The sequence below is a fragment of the Trachemys scripta genome, chromosome 11 (genome assembly GCF_013100865.1).
Source record: "Trachemys scripta elegans isolate TJP31775 chromosome 11, CAS_Tse_1.0, whole genome shotgun sequence".
NCBI classification, from domain to species: domain Eukaryota; kingdom Metazoa; phylum Chordata; order Testudines; family Emydidae; genus Trachemys; species Trachemys scripta.
This window is the reverse complement of record NC_048308.1, coordinates 71,846,178-71,871,157: the sequence shown is the minus strand read 5'-3', so window position 1 is coordinate 71,871,157 and position 24,980 is coordinate 71,846,178. Positions and strand designations below refer to the sequence as shown.

Below are 24,980 nucleotides of genomic sequence, written 5' to 3'. Positions count from 1 at the left end.
CATGCATATGTGCTTTACTGAATTGGGGCCTGATTTCGTGAAGTCATTATACATACAATATGTTATCCATTTAATTCGATTGTACTCTTTTAAGAATGTTATTTACAATTTACATTTATCATTATTTACATTGGCAACAATATGTTCAGAATCCATTGTACAAGGTAAATAAGGGAAGGCAGTCACTGCCCCAAAGATTTTATAATCAAAAAGAGAGAAACAGAGAAGGTGTGTCTTAGGAATCAAGAGGAAGAGTGCCTTGGAAGAATGTATCTATTTGCTAACATTTGGTTTGGGTCACTTCTTGTGGGTATCATAGTATCTTTAGGATGGATTTGAAGTCAGATTTACGGTTCATTAAATCTTTCCTTTTAAAAATAATGTATTCTGGGGAAAAATATCCTCAGCAGATTACTTGCTCTATCAAGATTTTGGCTAAAGCTGGATCATGAAGAATAAATCTGTCTGAACAAAAACAAAGGGTCTGTTTTTAAAAAGTCACCAGCTCCTAATATCAGGTGGGAGAATCGGTAGCCACTCCTGTGAAGTTTTGTAAGTAAAGGGTTTGCATTCTGGATTAGCAGAGCTCCTGTAAATATCCGCAAGGTGGGAAGATACTTCTCATAATCTCATATGTGAATGAGCCAAACAAAGAGTGGGCAGAGAATTCATCAAGCAATATACAGAGTTATAACTAGGAGACAGGTATAATCTGGAGTTATGGGGATAAGAACAGGAGTAATGGGATGAAATTTAGCCCTGGTCTACACTGGGGGGCAGGACCGGCTTTAGGAAGTGCAGGGCCCGATTCAAATAGTTTCGACAGGGCCCCGGCAGGGATGACTCACCTGGTGGCGCTCCAGGTCTTCGGCGGCACGTCCTTCACTCACTCCAGGTCTTTGGTGGCACTGAAGTGCCACCGAAGACCCGGAGCGAGTGAAGGACACACCGCCGAAATGCCACCGAAGACCCGGGTAAGTAAAAATTAAAAAGGCGCCTAAGTTAAAAAGGCGCTCTTCTTTAGGGCATGAGGCCCTCTTGGGCGCAGGTGCGGGGCCCTCTTAGGTGCGGGGCCCGATTTGGGGGAATCGGCCTAAAGCCAGCCCTGCCTGGGGGGTGGGTGGGATCGAGCTAAGTTACGCAACTTCAGTTACGTGAATAACGTAGCTGAAGTCGACATACTGAGATTGACTTACCATGGTGTCTTCACTGCGGTGAGTTGACTGCTGCCACTCCCCCGTCGACTCTGCTTGCGCATCTCATGGCGCTGGAGTACAGGAGTCAATGGGAGAGCGCTCGGGGGTCGATCTATCGCGTCTAGACTGTAGAATATTCTCCTTAGGAATGTGATAGACACCCCTTCACTTAGGACTTTGCACTAGCACAGTGGTTTTTAACCTGTCATCTGCGGACCCCTGGGGGTCTGCAGACTATGTCTACGGGGTTCACGAAAGGTGACAATGAAAATAAAGTTTCAGATCCCAGACAAGGCATTTCGTTTTTCTGCTCAGTCAAAAGTATGTGAATACCCCCACCTGCAGGTCAAAACCCAGAAGTGTTGGCATTACCATAGAAGCCCGCAGTTTAGCACCCTTTCTCATGCTGCATCAAATGCCATGCCACGCATGTGCAACATGGATAGTTGAATTCTGTTCAGTCAGTTTTCAGTCTAAGACTTCTATGGCAGAGGCCTGCGGACTGAAGTTTGAATTTCCAAAGAGGTCCGCATCTCCAGTCGAAATTTTTTAGGGGTCTGCAAATGAAAAAGGGTTTAAAACCAGGGCACTACAATATGTATTTACAAGGAACAATTCTGCACTAGCAGGGAGATGGATTGGAGGATCTAATGCATCGTCTCCATGTTTAATTTCTATGATTCTCTTGTAATGATTATTTCTCTGTTTTACCTTCCAGAATCTTTTTACACCCAAAGCTGGGAGACTGGAGAGCAGCAATCAAGCCAAATACAGATTCTACAGCAGCAGCAGTAGAGAACTGGCAGGGAAAACACCTGTCTTCCCTCTGGAGCCTCATTTTGCCATCTTGAACTAGACTGCATTATTATCAGTTATTATTTTTTCCACATCCTCCTTGTAGTGTGGGGCCCAAAACTGGACACAGAACTCCAGATGAGGCCTCACCAATACTGAATAGAGGGGAATGATCACGTCCCTCAATCTGCTGGCAATGCTCCTACTTATACAGCCCAAAATGCCGTTAGCCTTCTTGGCAACAAGAGCACACTGCTGACTCATATCCAGCTTCTTGTCCACTGTAATCCCCAGGTCCTTTTCTGCAGAACTGCTGCTTAGCCAGTCGGTCCCTAGCCCTTCTTCAGAGGGGACCAAACCCAGTGATCTTTTAACTGCAGAAACAAACATCCAGCAATATCCCATACGATCATATCCCAATGGTATCTCTGCCATCCACTCCATGTCACTAGATGCAAGCAAGTGGCTCACCAACCTAGACTGGGACATCTAACACTGCTGATTGTAAGCCATACAGAAGAAGAATATTGCATACCTTATACATACCTATCCCTATTATTGAGGGACCAGATTACATTTCACCAGTACCAGGGGACCAGCTGCCTGAACATTCAGTCTGTTCTAAGGGAAGGTATCCACAGTATTGTCAACACTGTAGTTAAGTCTGGCACTAAGCACTGCTAGGGGGCTCTATGGCTGTAAAGTGTATACGTATACACTGAGTCTTCCCAGTGAGTCTGATCAGAGCTGGGTGTGTTTACACTGTTGGTAGTTACAATACAGCCTTGTTATACCATAAATCTCCTCTAACGAAGACTGCCATGAAAATGAAGAGCTTCAAAAGGAAATTAGGTAGATAACTTAGAGGATATGCGCTATGCTGGTCCAAGTTTTTTAAAATAACATCCATTATGGGTCAGATCCTGCCTGTGTTTTTCAGGTAAACAGTCCCTTGCATGAGTAAGGCAAGCAGGATTTGTTATTGATTATTTATATTACATTAGTGTCTCCAGGCTCCAAGTGAGATCATGGCCCCATTGTGTTAGGGAGGCATTGTGCATTCACATAGCGAGAAAGTCCCCGCTCCAAAGACCTCACACAGCAGGCAAGTGGCAGACCCAGGAATAGAAATTGATCCCCTGACTCCCAGTCCAGTGCCCTACGCACTAGACAATGCAGCCTTGCAGATTTGGCACCTGGTATGAAAACACAGTTGTTTGCCGCCAGCTTCTACCATCCTTATTCATGACGACGAGCAGTACCTCCAGGTAGTCCCATTTCAATTAGGGAAGTAAGATACTACTCAGCATGAGGAAAGGTGTCAAAACACGACCATCTATCAGCAATTGTTGCAAGAAATCAGAAGAAAGTGCATTATAAATATCTGTCCACTTGCCATGCCTCCTCACCCACCTGCTCTGGGAGGGCAGCAAGCAGGATCACGTGTCCTCTTATTCTTGTAGACTCCAACCATAATCCAGGTTGGCCTCCTCTCACGCCTGTGTATTATTCCAAACCACAATCAGGCTTTCCTCTCCCACCAGTCCTTGCAGGACTTTCAGTGATGTGTCTACGTATTCTGACAACACATTTGGTCCACACCAATCTAATCACATCACTGTCACAATTGAATTGGTTTTAGTGACCAACCTTGCACACCAGGAATAGCTCCATTGAGGTTAACAGGTTATACCACTGCAAATCCAGCATAAGAAATGGAAGAACCAGGTCCCTTTATTGCTAACCTGCTCACTCTGATCTAATCTTGCTCTTAGAGGTTAGACAAAGAGACTTTTCCTTGGAATTTTCACTGCTGGTTTCCCTGGGTCACTCTGTGCATTATGATTCTGTTTATACTTCAAAATCACCCCAAACATTGAGATTATAAGATTTCTAAACGCATTAGCTACATAATGAATACAATTTATGGGAGCGTTTCTGGTCTCTGTCAGGCTAGTTTCACATTGGAGTATCTCCGTTGACTTCGTAGCTTCAACAATTATGACCATGCAGTTCACCCACCTGCATAATGTAAGCCATGGAAATTCACCCAGTGATTCCTCCATTGAGGCCAGTAACTTGTGACTGAACTAGAGCATACATTCTACAAAGGCTTCAATGGAGTTACTTCCAATGGCACCAGAATGGCATAGTAACTATAAACTAGCACACCAGAATTCATCACTATTAACTTCTCACTGCATGTTCCATTTGTCCTTAACGAAGGGCAAAATTCTTCTCCAGATCTGCACAGTGTTAAGAGTCACCATCTGCTCTGGCTCTCCCATGGAATTTAGCAAGTGAGGCCAGATTTTCAAAAGAGCTCAGCAAAGTGGGGTATATTGGGTGCTGAGCCCTCGTGAAAATCTGGCCCCAGCTGCAGATGCTGAGCCTTTACAGCCAGGCCCTGAACTCTTTTGCAAACCTGGCCTTAGAATTCAACCTACGGTAGGAGGCATCCCTCACATTTGACTCCACAGGGTTTTCAACTGGATTAAAAGTCTATTTGCAAAACTGCCGTGGCTCTCGGACTTCTGTGCTGCACCTGAAAACCTTTCCTTTGGAAAACAAACACAGGCTTTCCCTGGGGAAGTCTTTCCACTATAAACATTACCTACCACTAGTCAAGTGAGTTCCAGGCATTCCTTCACCCAGCAAAGCGCTTTCCACTCAAACCAGACATTATTTTTCCATTAATAAGTGTTGATGCTCACTGGAAAACTCTGCAAAGAAATTTGTTCAGAAACAATTCTTCTGATATAATTTTTTCCTGGGATTTTTTTTCTTTCCTTTTCTTTTAAATTATTATAACTGAAAACATGATCTTTGCTGCTCAAGAATTCATCTGTTCCTGCTATTTATTCTCCAACTGAAGTCACAGGGCCAAATCCTGTTCTCATTTTACTCGGGATTTTCTCCAGTGAACCTAACAGGGATACTCCAGATTTATAATATTGTACTGAGAGCAGGATTGGACCCTTTCTCATCAGTTTCCCGCATCATAATCATTATGGCAACTACTGTCCTTTTTAAGTCACAAACCGAGCACCATGGTTTCAGGAGAGGAAAAAACTGGAGGAGCAGATATCAAGGCTCCTGTTTTCATGGCAGCGCCATGGATATTAACAACAGAAGCAGGACACAGGGCGAAATGCCAACCTGATACGGTAACTAACCAGCACTGTCTCTCCAGGGAGCACTCTGCAGAGTTTTCCACAAGGCATCGCCTGCTCTTTCAGTGAGCCATAGTTCAGGTTGTGATGGGTTTGTCTGGGAGTGTCTGTCACCTCCATCTCTCATATCTAGCCAAGAGAGAGATCCTGCTCCTGAGATCTTCTCCACACACCCTGCCTCCCTGGCTCACCACTCAGCCCCACCAGTCTCTGCTTCTCCCTGTACTTCTCTCTGTCCCCTGCTCCTCCTTTGTCCCCCCCTCGTACCTATGTCCCCTGAACTTTACTCCATGCTGTGACCCCTCACCCTCTGGCACCTCCGACTGAGACTCAACCCCCACATTCCCTGCCTCCTCCTGGTCCCCAAATAGTCCTCTCAAGAAGCCCCCCTCATCACTCAATCTGTGCCCCCCCCCAACTCCATACTCCATCTCCCCAGCCTCTGCCCCCCAGGCTTCTCCTGCCATTTCCTCCCCCAGCCTCTGCCCCCCCTCCAGCATCTGCACCCCCAGACTCCCTGCTCCATCCCCTGCTTCCCAGGCTCCCTCCCCAGCTTTTCCTGACATTTCCTCCCAGCTTCTGCCTCCCCCTCCCCCCCCCCCGATGCCCCTTCTTGCTGGCTGTGCGGGAGAGGGGAGGGGATGCTGATCCTGGGCTGCTTCAGCACAGCTCTGGCAGCCAGGGCCTACTCTGCAGCAGCGTCCTGCCTGGCGGGGGTGGGGGGAGCCAAGGGCACTCTGGCACTGGGCATTTCCCCCTGCGCTCCCCAGCAGCCACAAGCCATGTGGGGACAAAGGGGGAAGTTGAGTCCCTGGGTCTCCCCATCTCCCAGTGAATACCTGGGACCCCGTTCCTCCATCACCACCCCATTGTTCATCCCTTATAAATACCTGGCATCTGATCCCCAGCTCTCTGTAATTATCCCTATTACTGCCCCATTACCCTGGCATTACCCCACTGCTCTTCCCACCTCCTAGAATTAACCCCATGCTGCACCCAAAGATCCCCATCCCCCTCTACAGACCCACCCCCATTGTTCCTCCTCATCCCTCTGTAACCCCCTTCATTTTCACCCCTCAGCTAACCCTGCACCCCAAAGATGGACTCTGCTTCTGGCTTTTGCTTTTCCAGATGGAGTTTTTGGTTATGGGACTTGACTTGTATGGGGAAACATGAGGGGAATCCGAATTTGTTTCCAGTCATTCAATATGCACTATTATTTTAGAGATCTATAACTCCCCTTGACAGAAATCCTTCTAGTTCAAGCTCTGAGTTTTAAAACATATCCCCTCTCCATTATGTTTCTGTCGCCTAGGGTGATCCCTCCTGTTTGTAAGGTGTGAGAGAGGGCAATGCAAATGAAATCTGCACCCATCCTTTTAACAAACAATGTGCATACTATCTATTTTAAAAAATCAAATAGGATATTGATACACCCATATAAAATGCACCCAGCACCCTTTCAAAATACTCATTGCTTCATTCAAAATTCAATACTTTGGTTCCACTTTGTGCTATATATTATAGCTGGCAACGATGTATTTAGCTCCTTTTGGTTCTGTAAAAATAATAAATATTACTACTAATAATCCTCATCAGTTTAGATCATTGTGTTGTAAATTGCAGGAGTTGCTCTCATTTTGCATTAAAATAAAATAATTGACTTTTATCACTTTGATCACAGTTGAAACTTTGGGACTTAGACAATGATTTCTTCCCATCAGCCTAGCACAGCACAAAGGTATGAGCTACTTCCCTAAGCTACTGTGAAAGAAGTGGCAGAATGAATGTCCTAAAGGCTGAAAAAATTAAGTGTTTTGTCTATTATAAGAAGACAGAGAAGCTGTTAAACTGAGCAAAGTGGTGTAAACCTTATTAGCAAGATTGTCATTACTGTGTGCATTCAAACAGCTAGGGAGGGAGGTGTAAGGGGGTGTCTGTCTGTTATTCCTCCCTCATTAAATTTTAGATCAGAGGGTTGACATGAGTATTTAAGCAGAGCCCATTTGCGAGACTCATTCCAGGTATCAATAAAATGCTTGTGTCATAATCTCTTGCAGAACCTATAGCCTGGTGATGCAGCCTGAAGTTTTGTCTTTCAGGTTGAAAATACGCAGTGACATTGTCCTAATGCATTATCAGTGGGGGCTGCACTGGATATTTTAATGACACAGCGTTGCATGCCTGTTTAGAACCTAGGCACTTTGCAAAGTTTACAAACAAAATAACCCCCACTGAATTAGCACGTGAGGGCGTCCCACAGCTGCAAATATATATCGAAAGGGGGAGAGAGGAGCGGTGGTTGCAAACTGTCTTTTATTGGAGGTGCATTCCCAAGATTTTAGTTAAGTGTAACATAAAACTGTGAAAGTTTAGCAGGAGAAAAGCTTTCCTCCCACTGGCCTGGCTGTCCAATCAGAAAGGAGCCCTGCACCTCCCTCACTTCTGACAACTATTTAGCAACCGAGCCCAGCTAAAGTTTCCAAAAAAGTTAGAATAACTTCCTCTCTCCAAGACCTCAGTTTTTGCACAACCCCGTCCTTGAAATAAGAGCCCTTCAAGCAACCTGGAAAACGTTTGGTCAGCAAAAAACTCCTGTTTTTTTCCAAAGGATCTGTCTCAGGAATTTAAAACACATTTAAGACACACTCACACCACATCAGGAGGGGGGAAAAGTCTCTTCCCCTCCCCTTCTTGCAGAAAGAATGGAAGAAAGTTCCAGTTCTCCTGTTTCCCCTGTGGATAGCTTGGGGACCAGTGAAGAGGAGCTGGAAAGGCAGCCAAAGAGATTTGGCAGGAAGAGGAGATACAGTAAGAAATCCAGTGAAGATGGCAGCCCCAACCCAGTCAAGAGGGGGAAAAAGTCCAGTCCCAGCTCCCAATCTTATGAAGAACTCCAAAGCCAAAGGATCTTGGCCAATGTCAGAGAGAGGCAGAGGACTCAGTCCCTCAATGAAGCCTTCGCAGCCCTGAGGAAAATCATCCCTACGTTGCCCTCTGACAAACTCAGTAAAATCCAGACTCTCAAACTCGCAGCCAGGTACATAGACTTCCTCTACCAGGTCCTACAGAGTGACGAGATGGACAATAAGATGACAAGCTGCAGCTATGTGGCCCATGAGCGGCTTAGTTATGCCTTTTCAGTGTGGAGGATGGAAGGAGCTTGGTCCATGTCTGCCTCCCACTAGCCAGTACCTGGGCAAAAGCAAATACAACTGCCAAAGGGGTAGGTACCTGGTTCTTTCTTTTTACTTCTAACTGCATCTTATTGAATTCTGCCACAGGTCTCCTTGTTTTAGTGATGAAGCTTCACATCGTCTATGCTATAACGTAAATATTAAGCTTGTTTTAAATGGGGAACCCAAAATGTTATAGCCCCTTGAAAATCCAGCAGCCGTCCAGAAGTAAGACAGAAAGGATTCAGATGATAATCTAGACAGGGGAGAAAACATTTCTCTCCATCACAGTGTCTCAATTATTCTCTTGTGTAGGCCACAAACAACTAGATTAAAGATCAAGATTACATTTGTTCCCCCTTCCACTCACCCCAATCTAAAAATAAGAGAAAATTCTAGTAAGTAAAACATTTGATATGTTCAGATTTAAATTCAATGTGTTTATACACTGCTGCTGTCTTTTAAATGATTTGCTACCAAGAGGGGAGCTGTAACGTTGAATGGCGAATGGTGTGAAATTTGCAAGAGTACTTTTCTTAGAGAAGAATTTCAAAAGAGAGGAAAAAGACTGCCAGTAAAACACACTGACAAGACCTGAAACAGCTGCTTATTGGATTTGGTGTATGTCTGTGCTCTAAAAGAACCAGCACCTACAAAATAGGCTTTAAGTGTTTTTACAATTTTGCCATTTTGGGAAGGGGGGGGTCAGCTGATCCTGTGAAGAATAATTTCTGCTCTGATCTTAGTAACATTTTTGTATGATCAGCAGATGTTCTGTACTTGTTTGTCTGTGCTGTGTCCACTTCCCTTCCCCCCCCTTACAAATAAAAGGCAAACAAAGATAGAACAAACCCACTGTCAAGTTCATATTCGGTTTCTCTTCCCTAGAGTAAAGTTAAGGCTGGTATCAAACTCTTATGGACTTGAACATCATTTCTTATTTACTCGGGGCACTGAACTCGTCCTCATCAGTTTCCATTACCAGAAAACAGCTTCCTCTTATCTTTCCTTTTTAATTGTGTTGGGGTTTTTGAGGGGTGGGGGAGTCTGGAGGGCAGAAGGGGGAGAGGAGGTGTGCTTAGGCAACCCCCCTAAATTATTCTAAATGATGTCATAACTTTACATTAATTAAGAAACACCTCTCAGTCATCTATAAATCATGCAGTATTTCAGAGTTTACATCTATTCCTATTGTTTGCATGCCTCGCACAGAACATCCAAAGATAAAATACAGACCAAAAGACAGATAAGATAATCATACAATTACAAATATTTATCAGTAAACAAGGAAATGAAAGTAAGGGGACACTCACATTTTGTAGTACAACATGCAGTAGTGTAAATGAAATTGGTTAATTATCCAGATGACATTAACTCCTTAAAAGAATAAAGAAAGCTCAGGTTGATCCATTAGCCAGAATTTTTTTTATACAAATCCATATTTGTTTTATCAATAACTAGGACACAGACAAGAAACTTGATGCAATTGGCAACATTTAATCTGAAATAGGCAATATTTAGGCAATAATAGGCAAAGGAGTAAAATGTAGATTTTAAACATTTTATACAGCATTTTAACAACTTCATGATTCATTTGTGTTTGAAATACTCTGTATTTTAATATCTTCAATAGAGTTTCTATCACCCCTTCATGAAAACCTAGAAAGAAGTTAGTTTCATTATTCTAAAAAGTCTATCCATCTCACACTAACAGGCAATTTAAATATTTAAAGTTAACTACTTTTGTTATCATGGCCAGAAAAAAGACAGGTCTCCCCTGATACATATGTGGCTTTGCTGTAGCTTCAGCTGCAAACAACTGAACAAAATAGCTTTTTCAAACAAACTCTAAACTTCGGTTTATAAAATGCATTGCCTTTCCTTCTGTTAATATGGTTTAAAAAAGGCTAAGGCAATAAGAAGGGGAGGGGAACCTCCTTTATGGGAATCTTCTGTTGTCTTTGTCAAAAACAGATGTAAAATGTCTCAAACACATATTTCTTCAGGAGTTTAGATTGGCTGAATACTAAACCTCTACAATGGAACAATGCATTTATTCTGTTGTTTCCTAAATTATTTGCTGTCATTAGTCAATTTATTTTAATCTGTTATCTACTGTATATCCTTCCCTCTGTACATTAGGAGCAGATAATGGTATTTCAACGTTTTTCTTAAAAAACAACAACAATGTTTCAAGTGCAGTGTCAACAGAATTAGAGTTCAGATTGGTCTGATGAGAAAGATACTGAATGTGAACACTAGGAAATAGTCCCTATATGAGGAATTAGACAGTGAGTTCAGACTTTCATTAATAACAATGAAATAGCTAAATCTAGAGTTGAAAATTATTTGTATCCAAATAGACCTTTGAAGAACACATTTAAGCGTATACAGTACATATTCATCTGGTTCATGCTGAACTGGTATATGGTATCTTTTCTGTAACTTGGCCTCCTAGCAAATGTTGGAAGTGGTCTATTTGTTTCTTATTTTTCCTTACATGACTTAACAATTATTTCCTTTCATAGTAAATAAACCAAAACCTTCCATTTAAAAAAAATGTTTTTTTGTGGTGGCACTGTTGAAAACATTATTGCTAAAGAGCAGTGTGGCAAGTGTCTGGGTCAATCATTTATAGGCATAAACAATTGTTTCCAGCGCTACAAGTGCTTCCAGAAACTTGGAGAAATTTGCAAGTGTGGCTTATCCTTTTAGCATGGAATCCTGTGTGCATTTGTCCATCAGAGGAAACTTTGATGCACAAAAAGAACGTTTGCTACGTTGTTTGGGTGAAAGAAAAAAACATAGGAAATGGCTAAACAAATTTGGGGCCTGATCCTGTATTTTGTAGGAATTCTGCAACTCTGAGGAATGTCACTATGAGACAGAATGAAGGATCAGGCGCTTGTTACTAATTATATTATCCACATTTCTTTGCTTTAGCCTGGGTTTTGAAAAGAAACAGGCAAGAAATGATTTCTCTTTGAAGAAGCTAAAGAGCTTGTTCCACAGAAAAATCAGAGGCTCTTTTTGATTAGAAAATCAGAGCCCTGGGAACTGGGGAAATGCCACCTGGCATTTGAGAATGCCAGTAGGTAGGTGACCATTGCTGACTTATCCAGCAATCAGAGATTTTTCTGGTCTGTTCCATGTAATTAAAGAAAACATACTCCTGTAATTTCACATGAAACAGACACAACTTTTCACTTCAATTAGCATATCAAGCTATAGGATGTTTAAACAAACATACAAATGCAGGCAACACACACATCCACACCAGCACTCCAGCTGTTTACTACCTAGCACCTGCATACCTCACCTCACCCCACTCAATTATTTTTTTGGAAGCTAGAATGTCTGAGATGTTCCAAACAGTCGACAGTTTCAGAAAAAAAGATTCTTTTCCATTATTTCTTTTGGTAAGAAGCGTGGAAATATAGTACCTAATCAGAGGTGTCGGTAGGACAAGAATAAAAGCCAGAACTAAAGCAGTGTAACCTTGCAAGCACCAGCCAATGATGATGATATAGTTCTACACCAGCATGTTAGTAAGATCTGTTTGTCAGCATTACTTTTTACATTTGAGTTACCGTTAAGGACTGTGGCGGGATTATATATTTATAAAAGGCTGTATACATTACATGAATCGATCCTTATATTATGAAAGCATTTGCCAACCTTGTTCATTTTGGAAGAAGGTTTTAGTAAATGGGTGTATTTTATAACATCCAGGTGATTGTTCCTTAAGATTTGACTATGACTTTAGGAGTTTCTTCAATGGAAAAAGTGAGTAGATTGGTTAGCATCTCTATTTTGTTTTGTCCTTATAGAAACAAAACAATTTCTTCTGGAAACCACTCAAAGTGTAGAGCTGGTTAACTGTTGTTAACTGGTTGTATCATGATACTATAACTAAATCTTTTTTCAAAAGCCCAATTTTTTTTAAATGCACCACTAAAAATGTAAACATACTTATTTGACAGGAAAGTTTTTAAAGTTGGTATTTACATTAATAGGTTTAGTTTTTACATGCTGGTATATTTAAAAGCCCTGCAAAATGCATTCTAGATGGTCTGTTTACATTTGTGTCTTTTCTTGGGAAAGAATAAATCTGCTACACAGTATCAACCAAATACATAGCAGTCAACCAGCCAAAGCTAATGGGAGACAAACCACCCAAATAAAGACACAAGAAAAAATACTGAAGAAAGCATGAAATGGTGTAAGTCAATGCACTAAGTATTATACATACATTCACACCCACATTATACGTATTCATACACACATTCATACATGCATTTGCACATACATGAAAGATAATTTTCTATCGTCCATGATTCATGCTTCAGAATCCCAGATGTACATTTCTTGATCATATGAAGTTAGAAAATATCAAGTCTGTGCACGATAGAGAGACATTTTGGCCTGAAACAGAAGGACACTTTAGAACAATGACAAACGTTTTGTTATTCAACCTACTGAAGTCATTCTGCTTTGAAAGTCCTGTCATGAAGGAGACACAAGGAAGGATCATTAAGGAAAAATATAAATGTATACACTTTAGCTAATTTGGTGGTCATCTGCACTGAATAGCTTCAAATTTAGAGAATACAGACTTCTATTTGTTAAAAATATAAATGTGCAGATTGCAACAAGGAACTGTGGATTGTCCTCATATTCTTTTTCTATATCTTCCTTCCTTTAGCTTTTGTTAGGCTTATTTCATACATATAGCAATAGATGAAATAGTAAAACATGCTTGCTGGTCATTGCACCATCTTCTATGCAATGGGGCAAGGATGGATTCTATAACTGCAGCTGAAATCTCTTTTGGTGACATATTGTATCACTTTTCTTTTAGCAATAAAGTTACGTTTATAGCTGTAGTTCTGCGACGCATTTCTGCATGGCTTTGAAATCTCCAAATCTAAAGTTTGTATGTCTCAGTTCAAGCAGAAGGACTATTTTGATGAGTCGGGGAACAGGTCAGAAAACACTACAGAACTCCAGAGTAAAAATAGATCAATGCACACGAGCAGGAAATTAAGTTGCCTTTTGGTGAAAGCATAGACTCTTTTTTAGCTTTCTGAGTAGGCACCAAGTAAAAGCAGAATGCAATTTAATCGTAAAAAAACAGCTGTGCTGTTAGAAAGAAAACCCCAGAATAGCAGGCCAGATTCTCAGCTGGTGTAAATCGACATAATCGATAAACACCAGTTGAGAATCTAGCTGAACATCTCAACGGATTACTCTAAGCGACTGGAGAATACTATATGCCAACGCTTATGATTTACTTCTTAAGGAAATTTAGAAGTGAGGAATACTGGGATGTTCTCCAGCTGACAAACGTCATCATAGTAATTAATTATTATCATGCTAGATTCAAATAGTAAAAAAGTCCACCCAAAAAAACTCTAGACCCCCCCCAACAATGAATTGGATTTACAGCTGAAGGTGATGACCACTCAGCAGTGAAAACTAATACCTACAAATAATGAATTAACTCAGCTAGTCAATAAATCCCTGAGATTCCCACACCGCCACACATGTACCCTCAACTTTCCCCCCCAAACCCCATCAAACATATTGGATAAAATGATCATAAACAGGTCAGTCGGGATTTTTGAAAGCTCTAATGAACAAATCAGGGAGCCAACCTTAGGCAGCCGAATTTTATGATTCTTTAGTGCATTAGATACTAATGGGGCTTTTTCATTTTCATGGTGACATATTCTCTGCTTCTCACTTTATTCTAATGATGGCCCCAATCCTGCAATCAGGCTTCAATTAGGTTCCACAAGGAACTCCCTGAGCAGTTACAACTGCAGGATTAGGGCCTTCATTTGCAACACATTTGCTCAACTCTCAGACATCAATTTATCTGCGGCTCTGCGCTGAATCCTGTCCTTTATTTGACTTTTGTGGGAGCTTGACTTTGAATACTGCAAGGCAGAGCCCTTGCTGAGCCTTTTATGTAGATAGAAAATGTATGGGTCAAATTGTGCTCTTGTTTACACACACATATAACCCAGCTGGTGTCAACGGGGTTGCATGGATTCAAGAGAGTAGCCCTTGGCCCACGATCTTCACTTTTAGTGGGGAGGAATTAAAATGGCTCTTCAATGTACGTCTCTCCTCCTTTATATTAGACCAGGGCTTTCTTTTGGAAAATAGTGCAAGCCACTTGAACTTCCATGCAAATCACCAGCTTAGAGTCTGCTGACTCCAACATTTTGCCTTGTAAATAGAGCCTATTCCTGATCACATTGACACTGGGAAAAGCCAGATCAATCATTTGAAACGTGGATTTGCATCCATGTAAGTGAGGTTAGAGCCTAAAAGAAGTGTTGTTATATCCTGTGCGGCAATGGATTCAAATACATGTAAAGTGCCTAGCAAAATGGGACTCTAATCCCTGATTGGGGCTTCTTGGCAATACTGCAGTGCAAATATGAAACAATCATAATAACAATATTGCTGGTAAGTGTTACTTATAGATATATACTTGGGATTTTCAAAGGAGCTGCAGGGAACTATAGGCCCAACTACCATTGACTTTCCTTTAGAAGTCAGAGCCTATATTTTTAAACTTTGGAGATATGCTTCTGAGAGCAAGGACTTTTTTGTTTAATAATTTTCATCTAGTCCAGTCAAGAGGCCAGACTATATCTATTGTAATGCTGTTGCAAATCAACTCCCCAAAGGACAACGTATGTTTTTCAACACAGCAACGTCACAGTATGTTTCCTTCTTTCGCACAGCCTAGAGGAAGCAGAGCATTCGTACCATGTTCAGTAAAGCGTTCGATAGAAAATGTCTGTGTTATTTGTAGAAAAGATGCTAGATCAAAATAAGTTGCAATGTCCCTGTTACATAGTCTCACTGAGAGTCTGTGGAAAGGAAAGGGCAGCAGGTAGTTTGACTGCAGTTCTGTTGCTCTCAAAAGAAAAAGTTTCTGGAGTTCTTCCTTTTGGGGAGCTATTTTGTAAACATGAAAACATAAGTCTACAATTTAGAGTTGCATTTCTGCTTCTACAGGGGGACTTTTTGCATGTTCTGTTTTAATTTTGTAAGTTTCAATGCCAGAGGCACCCTGATATCAAACGCATTTAACTCAACAAGTTATGTAAAGACAGCAGCTATGCCGATCTGGTTCTGTGGGGCACACAGAAGTGATCAGAAAACAAAAAGAAAATTGCCATTGGCTGCTTCTGCATACATACAACTAGAAATGAGCAACAGCCCCACCTCCATGTTCTTCTCTTCTCTGCCTTTAAACTTGGAAAATAAAAAGGGGGCAGATGTCTGCTAGTTCAGTTTGATTTACATTTACTGGACTAGTTCCAGTGAGCCTGTGCAAGCTTTAATTGAATTCTTAATAAGATAATTTTGTCTTGATAACCACCACCCCCAAGAAAAAGTTTAGCATTTCCTTAAAAGATACAAGACCTGCCAAACATGTGTTCTAAAATGAGAAATTAAGTTTCTGATCAATCTGACCACCAAAATTCTGTATGCTGTAATTTATGTGATCATTCTTTTGGTTTAAGCTGTTTGGATATACTTTAAAAATCATATGTTTGTGTTTAAAATACAAACAAACCTAATTGCATAGCCAGGACAGACAGAGGGATCAAGTCTTTAACAGCACCCCTGTTACAAGTCAGCTGACCCGTCATGGAAAATTCTGGAGAGTGAGGGAATTTAATTAAGAGAAATGGAAAGGAGACGTTTCACACTACCACAGGGGACTCCCTGGGTTCTCCTCATCCAGATACACATCCCACCAATGGAAAGTGATTGCATGTTGCTTTTTACACACCAGACATCAGCAAGATCTGAGTCTGGCAAGCTAATCCCTGGGGCTGGACCACTGCTCCGATGCAGAGCCGTGCTGACTTCAGCAGGGCTGTGCCCACATGCACTAGCTGGCAGGATTAGGACCAAAATGTACTCAAACACTCCCAAACTGTGCTGGACAGTAGGCCAATCATTCAGCACATGCGCACACACACGCACACACACACACACATACACGCACAAACATGACTTTTCCTGTGTCTGGCTTCAGAGCCCAACACTCTAATCACAGCTATATCACAGCTCACAAGTGACTCCAACAGCCTGTTGACTAAAAACACAGTAGAACCACATTCTGGGAGGCAGTCTTCTCTCTCTTTCACTCCCATCCCCTTCACATATACCCCACACACCTCCCGGGAATGACCTTTATTCAAGGTATAAATGGCAGCTAGGAAATGTATTGCTGTATTACGGACCACAAAACAAATTCCTACACCAAAGATATGCATAAGTAAAAGAGGAGAACTCTGGAATAGTTAAAAAAAAATCACAGATCAGGTTAGAAAATATCACGATCAATTAAAAAAGAAAGCATGGTCTTAGCAGACTCATGAGACAGACTTAAGAAAAACGTAGTCAACTATGCAGCTGTATATATAGTACTACAAACACAAGCCTTCCTAGGGGCATGTAGATATCACATAACATCGCTATCCTTTGCATCAACTCTAAACAATTGTGTACTAAGTCAATAATGTCCCTGTTCCCAATATGCCTGCTGTTTGTGTGCCAACTGAAATGGAACAACTCTGCATTTGAATCTATGTAACAGCTCAGATAATAACTGTATTGTGGCATGTACAGTGCAGGAATTGTTTAGATCCTTTGGTGACCAGTGCTGTAGAAAATCTTATGATAGATATACTAGTAAACATATCTGTGACTTGCCCCTTGAAACACAAATGTCTGCCTCTCATTTGTGATGCTAGTACAGCAGTCAGAAACCTATGGCACGAGTGCCAAAGGCGACACGCGAGTTGATTTTCAGTGGCACTCTGCTGCCGGCCTGGGGTCCCGGCCGCCAGCCCTGGGGCCTCTGCTGCTGGCCTGGGGTACTGGTCACTGGCCCCACTCAGCCTGCTGCCGGTCTGGGGTTCCGTCCACCAGCCCCTGTAAATGTAAAATGTATTACTGGCACGCGAAACCTTAAATTACAGTGAATAAATGAAGACTCGGCACACCACTTCTGAAAGGTTGCCGATCCCTGTGCTAGTGATATTACAAATCTTTGTCACTTAACAATGAATCAACTCCTGCTGCCTTCTCCTCACCCACTGGTCATGCACTTTGGTTTGTGACATCATAACTTTCTCTACAGTAACCAATTGTGATGTGATATACTGAGTTTGAAGGGCAAAATAAGCTCTTAAAACAAAAATCCTCTTCTGGCAATAAAAAAAGATTATAAGAAAATAGAATGACAGCTAAGCAGACTTCTCTCTAAAGCTAATGTTCACCATCAGGCGTCAACTAGTCTTTAAGCTCTCTAAACATTAAGGGCCACATTCTGCCATTCTTCCTCAAACCTTCATCCTCAAGCAGCCTCATTAAAAGCAGCAGGGTTACTCAAGGTACAAGACACTACCTAACCTGAGTAAGAGAGGCAGAATCAGGCTCCAAACGATGCACCACATTTATGACGATATAAAGACTAGCACCTGAAATGTTGTTACTGGATCCCAGCTCTTCTTCTAGAACATTCATTCTGTTTTAAATCTAATGCACTAATTCAGATTGTGAAATAATTACATCAGGATTGAATCTCAACAGCAAATTATTTCTCCAGGGATTGTGGCATTCTTTAGGATCCATTGTACCTGATTGGCTGTAAAACTATCAGCAAAGCAAGCAGCGGTTTTGATAATGAATCCTGAACTCAGGCATGAACCCGAAAGAAAAGTTCCAATTCAGAAGCTGCCACCTATCTACTAATAATTTAGGGTCAGATTTTTAAAAGTGTTTAGGTGCCTAAAGGTGAAGAGAAGCAGCTGGTGGGAATGTCAATAGTGCCTAAATTAATTAGGCAATTAACTCCTATTGAAATCTATGGCAATTAGGCACCTAACTTGCCTATGCATTTTTAAAAATCCCAGTAGGTGTCTAAATATCTTTTAATATCTGGCCATTAAGCATTTCACTGCTGGTTCTCTGTGCTGCTATGTTGTACGGTATACCCTTTTGAGATCCCAATGAAACATTGGGCCAGATTCAGAAAAGCATCCTTATTCAGTGAGGTCACTCATGTACATGCCTAAGTGCTTTCTCGAATCGGGGCCATTATTATTACCTAATATTTATACCGCAGCAGCCACGGCTGCAGGCCCCAGTCAGACTCAGGTCAGACAGTCCCACTCACTCCAGTGACATGAGAACGGTCATGCCACAGGGCAGCCTGTTTGTTTCTGGGGGTGCAATGATTTTCTAGAATAAATGCTGCCACTTGACGAGAGACTCTGATTTGATAGGGCGTGACAAGATCAGGGCTGGGGGATCAGATTCATGTTTGTATGGTGGTTACCAGAGTGGGGACATGGTCTGTGACTGGCACCCCCCAGGTGCTGACATAATAGAAATAATAATGATCATCAAGGCATACTTAGTGGCAGCATAGGAGGTACACACTTGGGTCTTTTCTACATTCAAATATGTACCACTGTAACAATACAGTTAAAGCAGTACAAACCACTCCAGTGGGGACACAGTTATACAGTATAAAGGTGCCTTATACCTGTATAGCTTATCCCTGTATATAAGACATACCCGTACAATGCACATTGATAATGGTATGATGACTGTGGCCACACTTGGGATTGTACCAGTATAACTATTGTGGTGGGCAAAAAAGAAAATTACACTCCTAGATGATATTGTTATATCTGTACAAAAAATGTGAGTACATCAGGCTTCAGCATGCTAAAACAGTGTTAACCCCCTCTCACTCTTACACACACACACACACACCTACCATGACACATTCATTATGGACCTAGTCTGAAAAACTACGGAAGTCATGAAAAACTACGGAAGTCATTGCATGTATTTCTGTTCATTTCATTGGACTTGTGAGTTCTTGCAAACCTCTCATCCTCTCCCTGCCAAACACACTGCAGAGCTGAACTTCTTCCAATACAGATTTAACCTAACAATTTGTCAGCGTGCCACACACACAGGAGGCTACTCATGCAAACAACTGATGAAGATCAGACCAATGAAATAATATTTCTACCCAACTAAAATTTTGGTCATATGCTGTAGCAGCCGCCATGGTATTTATGATGCCCGCATATACCACCATGAAGAAAAAAAATCTCAAAAAGATTCCAGTACATAAAATAAAAATATAGTATAAAAACAGATCAAATTCAATACACCATACATCACATTAAACACTGTTACTGGAGATTTGAGGTGTCAGCTTTTAAGATGACAATTTATATTGTTTTCTCTGATTAGGTAAGGAAACATCTCATACCGTCAGTTCTTTTTAATCCCTCTATTTTTTAGAGTACCATATTTTTAGAGTAACAATCCCTCTAATTTTTAGAGTAAAAATACTGCAGTCTGTCTGCACTCAGAGCTCCCAACTTTCTCAGTGGGGTTTTATGAATATTTTGCAGTTTTCACATCCTTTGCAATGAAAAGGGCTACTTAAATCTAAGATTCTATTATTATTACTACTGACACTAAATAATACAAGGACTTCTATCATGCACTGAACTTTCACACGTCCAAAATGTTTCATTTTTCAAAGGATCTGTAGTACCTGTGTGTGACCGCATTTCAAGAAGAGGAGAAATTAAATTACACTTACGCTTTGACTGAGGGAGGGCTAGATGGTGCTGCAGTTCAAAACACTGGTCTTTGAACTGTAGCGACCTGCGCTCAAGCTCCAGTTTAAGTCACAAGTGAAAGGGAGTTCTAGGGATATCTTCCTCATGATCAGTCACCCTTATAAGAAAACTCATTGCACAAGGCAGTATTTTGAAAGGGTCCCAGATTTGTTCCGAGCAATGCAACAGTCTGATGTACTGGGTGGGCACCTGAATGCTGTGACATCCACACACCATCCTGCACTGAGGCAAAAGAATGCAAACATCATAACAGAGAACATCGCAAAACAAGCATTTTGTCCAATAGGATAAATGCAAATAGATGCCCACTCTGTTAGGTTTAAGTATTTACCTGAACTATGCACAGAGGATAAATGACATTGAATTTTCAAAATTGAATTAGATGTGTAAGTTCCATTTTCAAAAGTGGCTTCGAATCACAGAATATCAGGGTTGGAAGGGACCTAAGGAGGTCATCTAGTCCAGCCCCCTGCTCAAAGGAGGACCAATCCCCAGAGAGATTTTTGCCCCAGATCCCTAAATGGACCCCTCAAGGATTGAACTCACAAGTACTTAGGTACTTAAGCACCTAAGACCCATTGACTTTCAATGAGACAGAGTAAAATGTTCAAGAGTGCTTAAGTCCTTTAGGTGCTATTGAAATATAACCCCTAACCTCTTAAGTTCCTTTTGACAATGGGACTAAGGCATTTTTGAAAATTTTACCTATTTAACACTTCACTGTCAACTATATAAGAACTGAAATATTGCCTGCATTTTTAAAAATACAATGCTTTAATTTATTTTTCTTTTATTGGCATTTGCTTGATTGTTTTCAAATATCAGTACTGAACAGTGTTTATTATAGTTTAAAACTTCATGAATCATTTGCTCCATATTTTAAATTAAGTGTAACCAATGGTATATCTACAAAGTAATTAATAATTCCCTGTCCATGCTGGCTCCCTCCCTTTGCATGTGCTGTTGTGTGCCTATTTCCCAATATTTTAAACTCACCCACAGCACGACTCAGCTGTCATACAGTTGTATCTACCCAAATGGATTCCATATCTTTTCAAATTCTTCCATTTTATCCTCCACTACACAGAAAACTGATTTATGAGATGTAGTTTTAATTAAATCTGATTAAAACCTCCTTTTTTAGCGAGAAGACCTATTTCCCCCAGTAAAACTCTTTTCACCACCACTCAACTGATCAGTCTGCCCTTTTAGGTTCCCCTTTTACCTCTTATTTCAGGCACGTTGATCAATGGCATACACTGCTGAAAGATTTCAGAACCATTGGCTTTGCAGTTATTTCAGATGTGCCATTCCAATACATTCTGTTTGACAGCCACCAAACATAAGCTTGTAAGATCTTCTGGGGAGAGATTCTATCTTCACACATGATTGTACAGCACCTAGCACTCCCTCTGGGAGCTGCCCTAGTATAAATAACTGCAATCTCTTACATTCTATCTAATATCCCCAAATCTACCATTTCTTACACGACATCTTATTCACATGCCCTCAAAAGTCTGCTTTTCTCTGTCTGCAGCACTATGTAAACCATCTATTACTGATATTAATAGCAACTTGCAATTTGTAACCCCAAGGTCCCTTAGCTCAGATGTGCTTTTTTAATGAAGTATTGTTCCCTAACTGATTTTTTTAGCTGGGCTTATTGAGATCCAAGAAGTCCAATGTCAATCAGTAGCAAAAGGACATCACAACTAAGGTCCTATTGCTTGGATTTTTCACTCTCCTGGTTAAACTTCATGGCTTCCTTAGTGAGAATAGGGGGGCGGGGAATGTAAAGATCATTCTCCCCCTCTCAAGCCCACACCAGCTTGGTTTGCAGGTTATAGCTCATAGATTCCAAGGCCAGAATGAACCATTGTAATCATCTAGTCTGCCCCCCTGTATAGCACAGGCCAGAGACCTGTCCCACAATAATTCCTAGAGCAGATCTGTTAGAAAAGCATCCAATCTTGATTTAGAAATGGTCAGTAATGGAGAATCCATCATGGCCCTTGGTAAACTGTTGCAATGGTTAATTACTCTTAAAAAGAAACATTGATATTACCTGTCAAAATTCTGCCAAGCCCAGTTATAGTGAAGTGAGAAGTGGTGGTGTGTAATGGGGAACAGCAGTCAAAACCGCTAGGTTCTAGTCCCATGTTTGCCACACACTTGCTGCTTGTCTTTGGACAAGTCACTTACCCTGTTTCTGCTGCGCAATCCCTCTCTGGGGTTGGTCTGAGAGTCTCATAAAACACTGCAGAGAAAATTTTATTTCACTGTAGCATCCTCACATCCAGCTGCTGATAGAGCACCTGCCACAGCGCAGCCTGTTGGTGCTTTACAGCACTTAGTACAATGAGAGAGCTGGCCAGCAGAGGTATGTGAGGGGGTGCCTCAAAGGGCACTCTCCTTTTCTAGCTAGCTCACCTCTTGCATACGCTGCACTAAGCACTTGTATCTAGAGCACACCACAGACGGAACCCATCTAAGGAATGGGAAACAAGTGTAAACCTGTCACACTTAGGGTCTTAAATTATGTAGACCCGTGAAAGGTACCTAAGGGATTTGCACATCCATTTTTCATTGATGTGGGAATTGGGCACCAAAAACTATAGGGAGCCTTTAAACTCTTAATATGAGAACAAAAATTCCATCTAATCTCAACAATGCTTGTGCTGACCTAGAAAAAGGGGCTGTGTAGTGACTGGAATTCAGTACTAGGCACTTTTCCGACTTCGCGCTGAAGCTCCCACCGTGCAAAGCAAATTAGCCTGCCTGGAAGCTGAATCAGATGGGAAAGAGGGGACATCCCCTGAATCCCAAACAGAAAACACTTACATTGAAAAAAGGGGGGGGGGGGAATAACTAGTTGACAACAAGAAAAGTGTAAAAATCTCACTGCAAATGCCTGGACAGCTGTTCCTCCTTCACTAGCAAGTCGTGTTACCATTGAGATGCATGTTAAAAGCAAGTAGAAAGTGCCATAACTGCCACATTGCTTGTACTAGTCCTCCCTCTTGGAGTGACCTTAAAGAAACAGTCACACCCTAACAGCTATATGAGCATTAATACTTTATACAATGAGCTCAGAAGAAAATGATCGGTGACCTCTTAAACATCCCCCCCAATCTCAGACATTTTAGGTCTGGTTTCTAATATGGCTGAGGGGGGGGAAGTAATATACATTGCGCTGCATTGCAGTGCCTTTTTAAGCATCCAACTAGCATACAGAAATAACAGCAGCCCCATTTGTTCTTGTAACAAGGTCTCCCAATTGTTAGAACATGCCCTACCTGGAATTCCCACACTCTTACAGCAACCCCTCAGGCAAAGAGTCTACAGCATACCTTCTGGGCCCAAATTCCCCCCGATGGAAAAGGATGCAGTTCCACTGACTTCAGTAATGCTTCATCAATTTATACCAGAAGAGATTTTGGTCATTTATTTCACTGCTTCTACTGAACCATTTTTGGTGGCTTATAAAAATGTTAAAACTATTAGGGAAGAAATCAAAATTCAAAACACACAGCTAAGGAGAAAGACATGTCAAGCAGAAGGATGCCTAGCGGAATTCCGCTGGATTGGGTTCAGTGGAGGAGCAGAGCAATAGAGAACTCCTAAAACGTTCGCTGTTTGCAGTGTTGTTGTAGCCATGTCGGTGCCAGGATCCTAGAGAGACAAGGTGGGTGAGATCCTATCTTTTATTGAACTAACTTCTGTTGATGAAAGAGACAAGCTCTCAAGCTTTCAAGACTGAAAAGCTCTGGATAGCTCAAAGGCATGTCTCTTTCACCAACAGAAGTTGGTCCTATAAAAGATATGATGTCCTCCACGTTGTGTCTCTCTTGAAATATTAGTGTCGGTTCCAGACAATAGTTAGTAGAGCTGGTTGGAAAATGCTATTTATTTTCTGCGAACAATTTTGAACGAAAGGAAACATTTTTTGTTTTGTTTTGTTCACATTTTCTCATTTTTTGGACAAAACAAAAACTGAAAATTGAAACATTTTTTTAGGAAAAAAACATCCATTTTCACTTTGTTTCTCGCTCCCTTTCCTTCCGCTGGAATATTGTCCAGTTTAGTGCTTTATTGAAAAGGAAAAAAAATAAAAAATTCAACCAATTGTTGAAAAATCAGTTTTCCTCAAAATAAACCTATCAATGTAAATTTGTTGATCAGCTCTATCTAGGATGGTGTTTTATCTTCTGAATGCCAGTGGGAATAGGACAGGTCTGTTTATAGGATAAGTGGTAACTTGATCTCCTCTCTGACAGTCTGAAAGGGGTTTTCTTGACTATCCTCCCCCAATGCACAAATATAATTAAACAATATTTCTTCATTTTCCAGCAGGTTAATATTCAACAGCCTCCCATGCTCACCATTTAAAGGTGGCCAAATATCCCAGCAACAGCACGTCCTTAAAGAGAATACAGAACACAATAGCAGAGAGTACACAGGGTCTGTCTTTGTGGCTCCACTTTCATGCTGTCTCAGCTTTCGCTGCCTACTTTATGCCACACCTAGCACTAGAGGGCAGAGTGCATTGTCCAAATGGATGGCACAGACTTTATTATTGCCCAGGCAAAGGACACATTTGTTGCAAGTATACCAAGAAAGCATTTGTTACCCCCACCAGATATACATTGCTTAGCTCTGATATCAAGACCTCCTTTACTGCACAGCAAGCTGAACCTAAATTCTGCAACCAGGTGCCTACATCCTGCACCAGTAGCCTCCTGTGCTCTTTATTTTGGGGTGGTGGAATTAAGATGAGAGAGGGAAGTTTATACTTCTCAGAGATACAATTAGAAGCTGCCTGTTACTCAGGAAGGCAGCACTACAGCAATTCAAGTCTGAAATGTTTTCTTTGCAAGCCAGAAGGGGTAGAAACAATATTTGTTTGTTTGCCTTTTAAATTAAAAC

The 24,980-nt window shown here is 41.4% G+C and overlaps 1 protein-coding gene across 1 annotated transcript in view; it reads left to right on the top strand.

Annotated features, from left to right (window-relative positions):
• The first annotated feature begins 7,664 nt into the window (after positions 1–7,664).
• Positions 7,665–24,980, top strand: part of TWIST2 (twist family bHLH transcription factor 2) — an 81,549-nt gene continuing 64,233 nt past the window's right edge. The window contains exon 1 of the mRNA XM_034785750.1: positions 7,665–8,390. Within this exon, the coding sequence (XP_034641641.1) occupies positions 7,870–8,352 (483 nt within the window). The 5' untranslated portion in view covers positions 7,665–7,869 and the 3' untranslated portion in view covers positions 8,353–8,390. The remainder of the gene's footprint in view (positions 8,391–24,980) is intronic.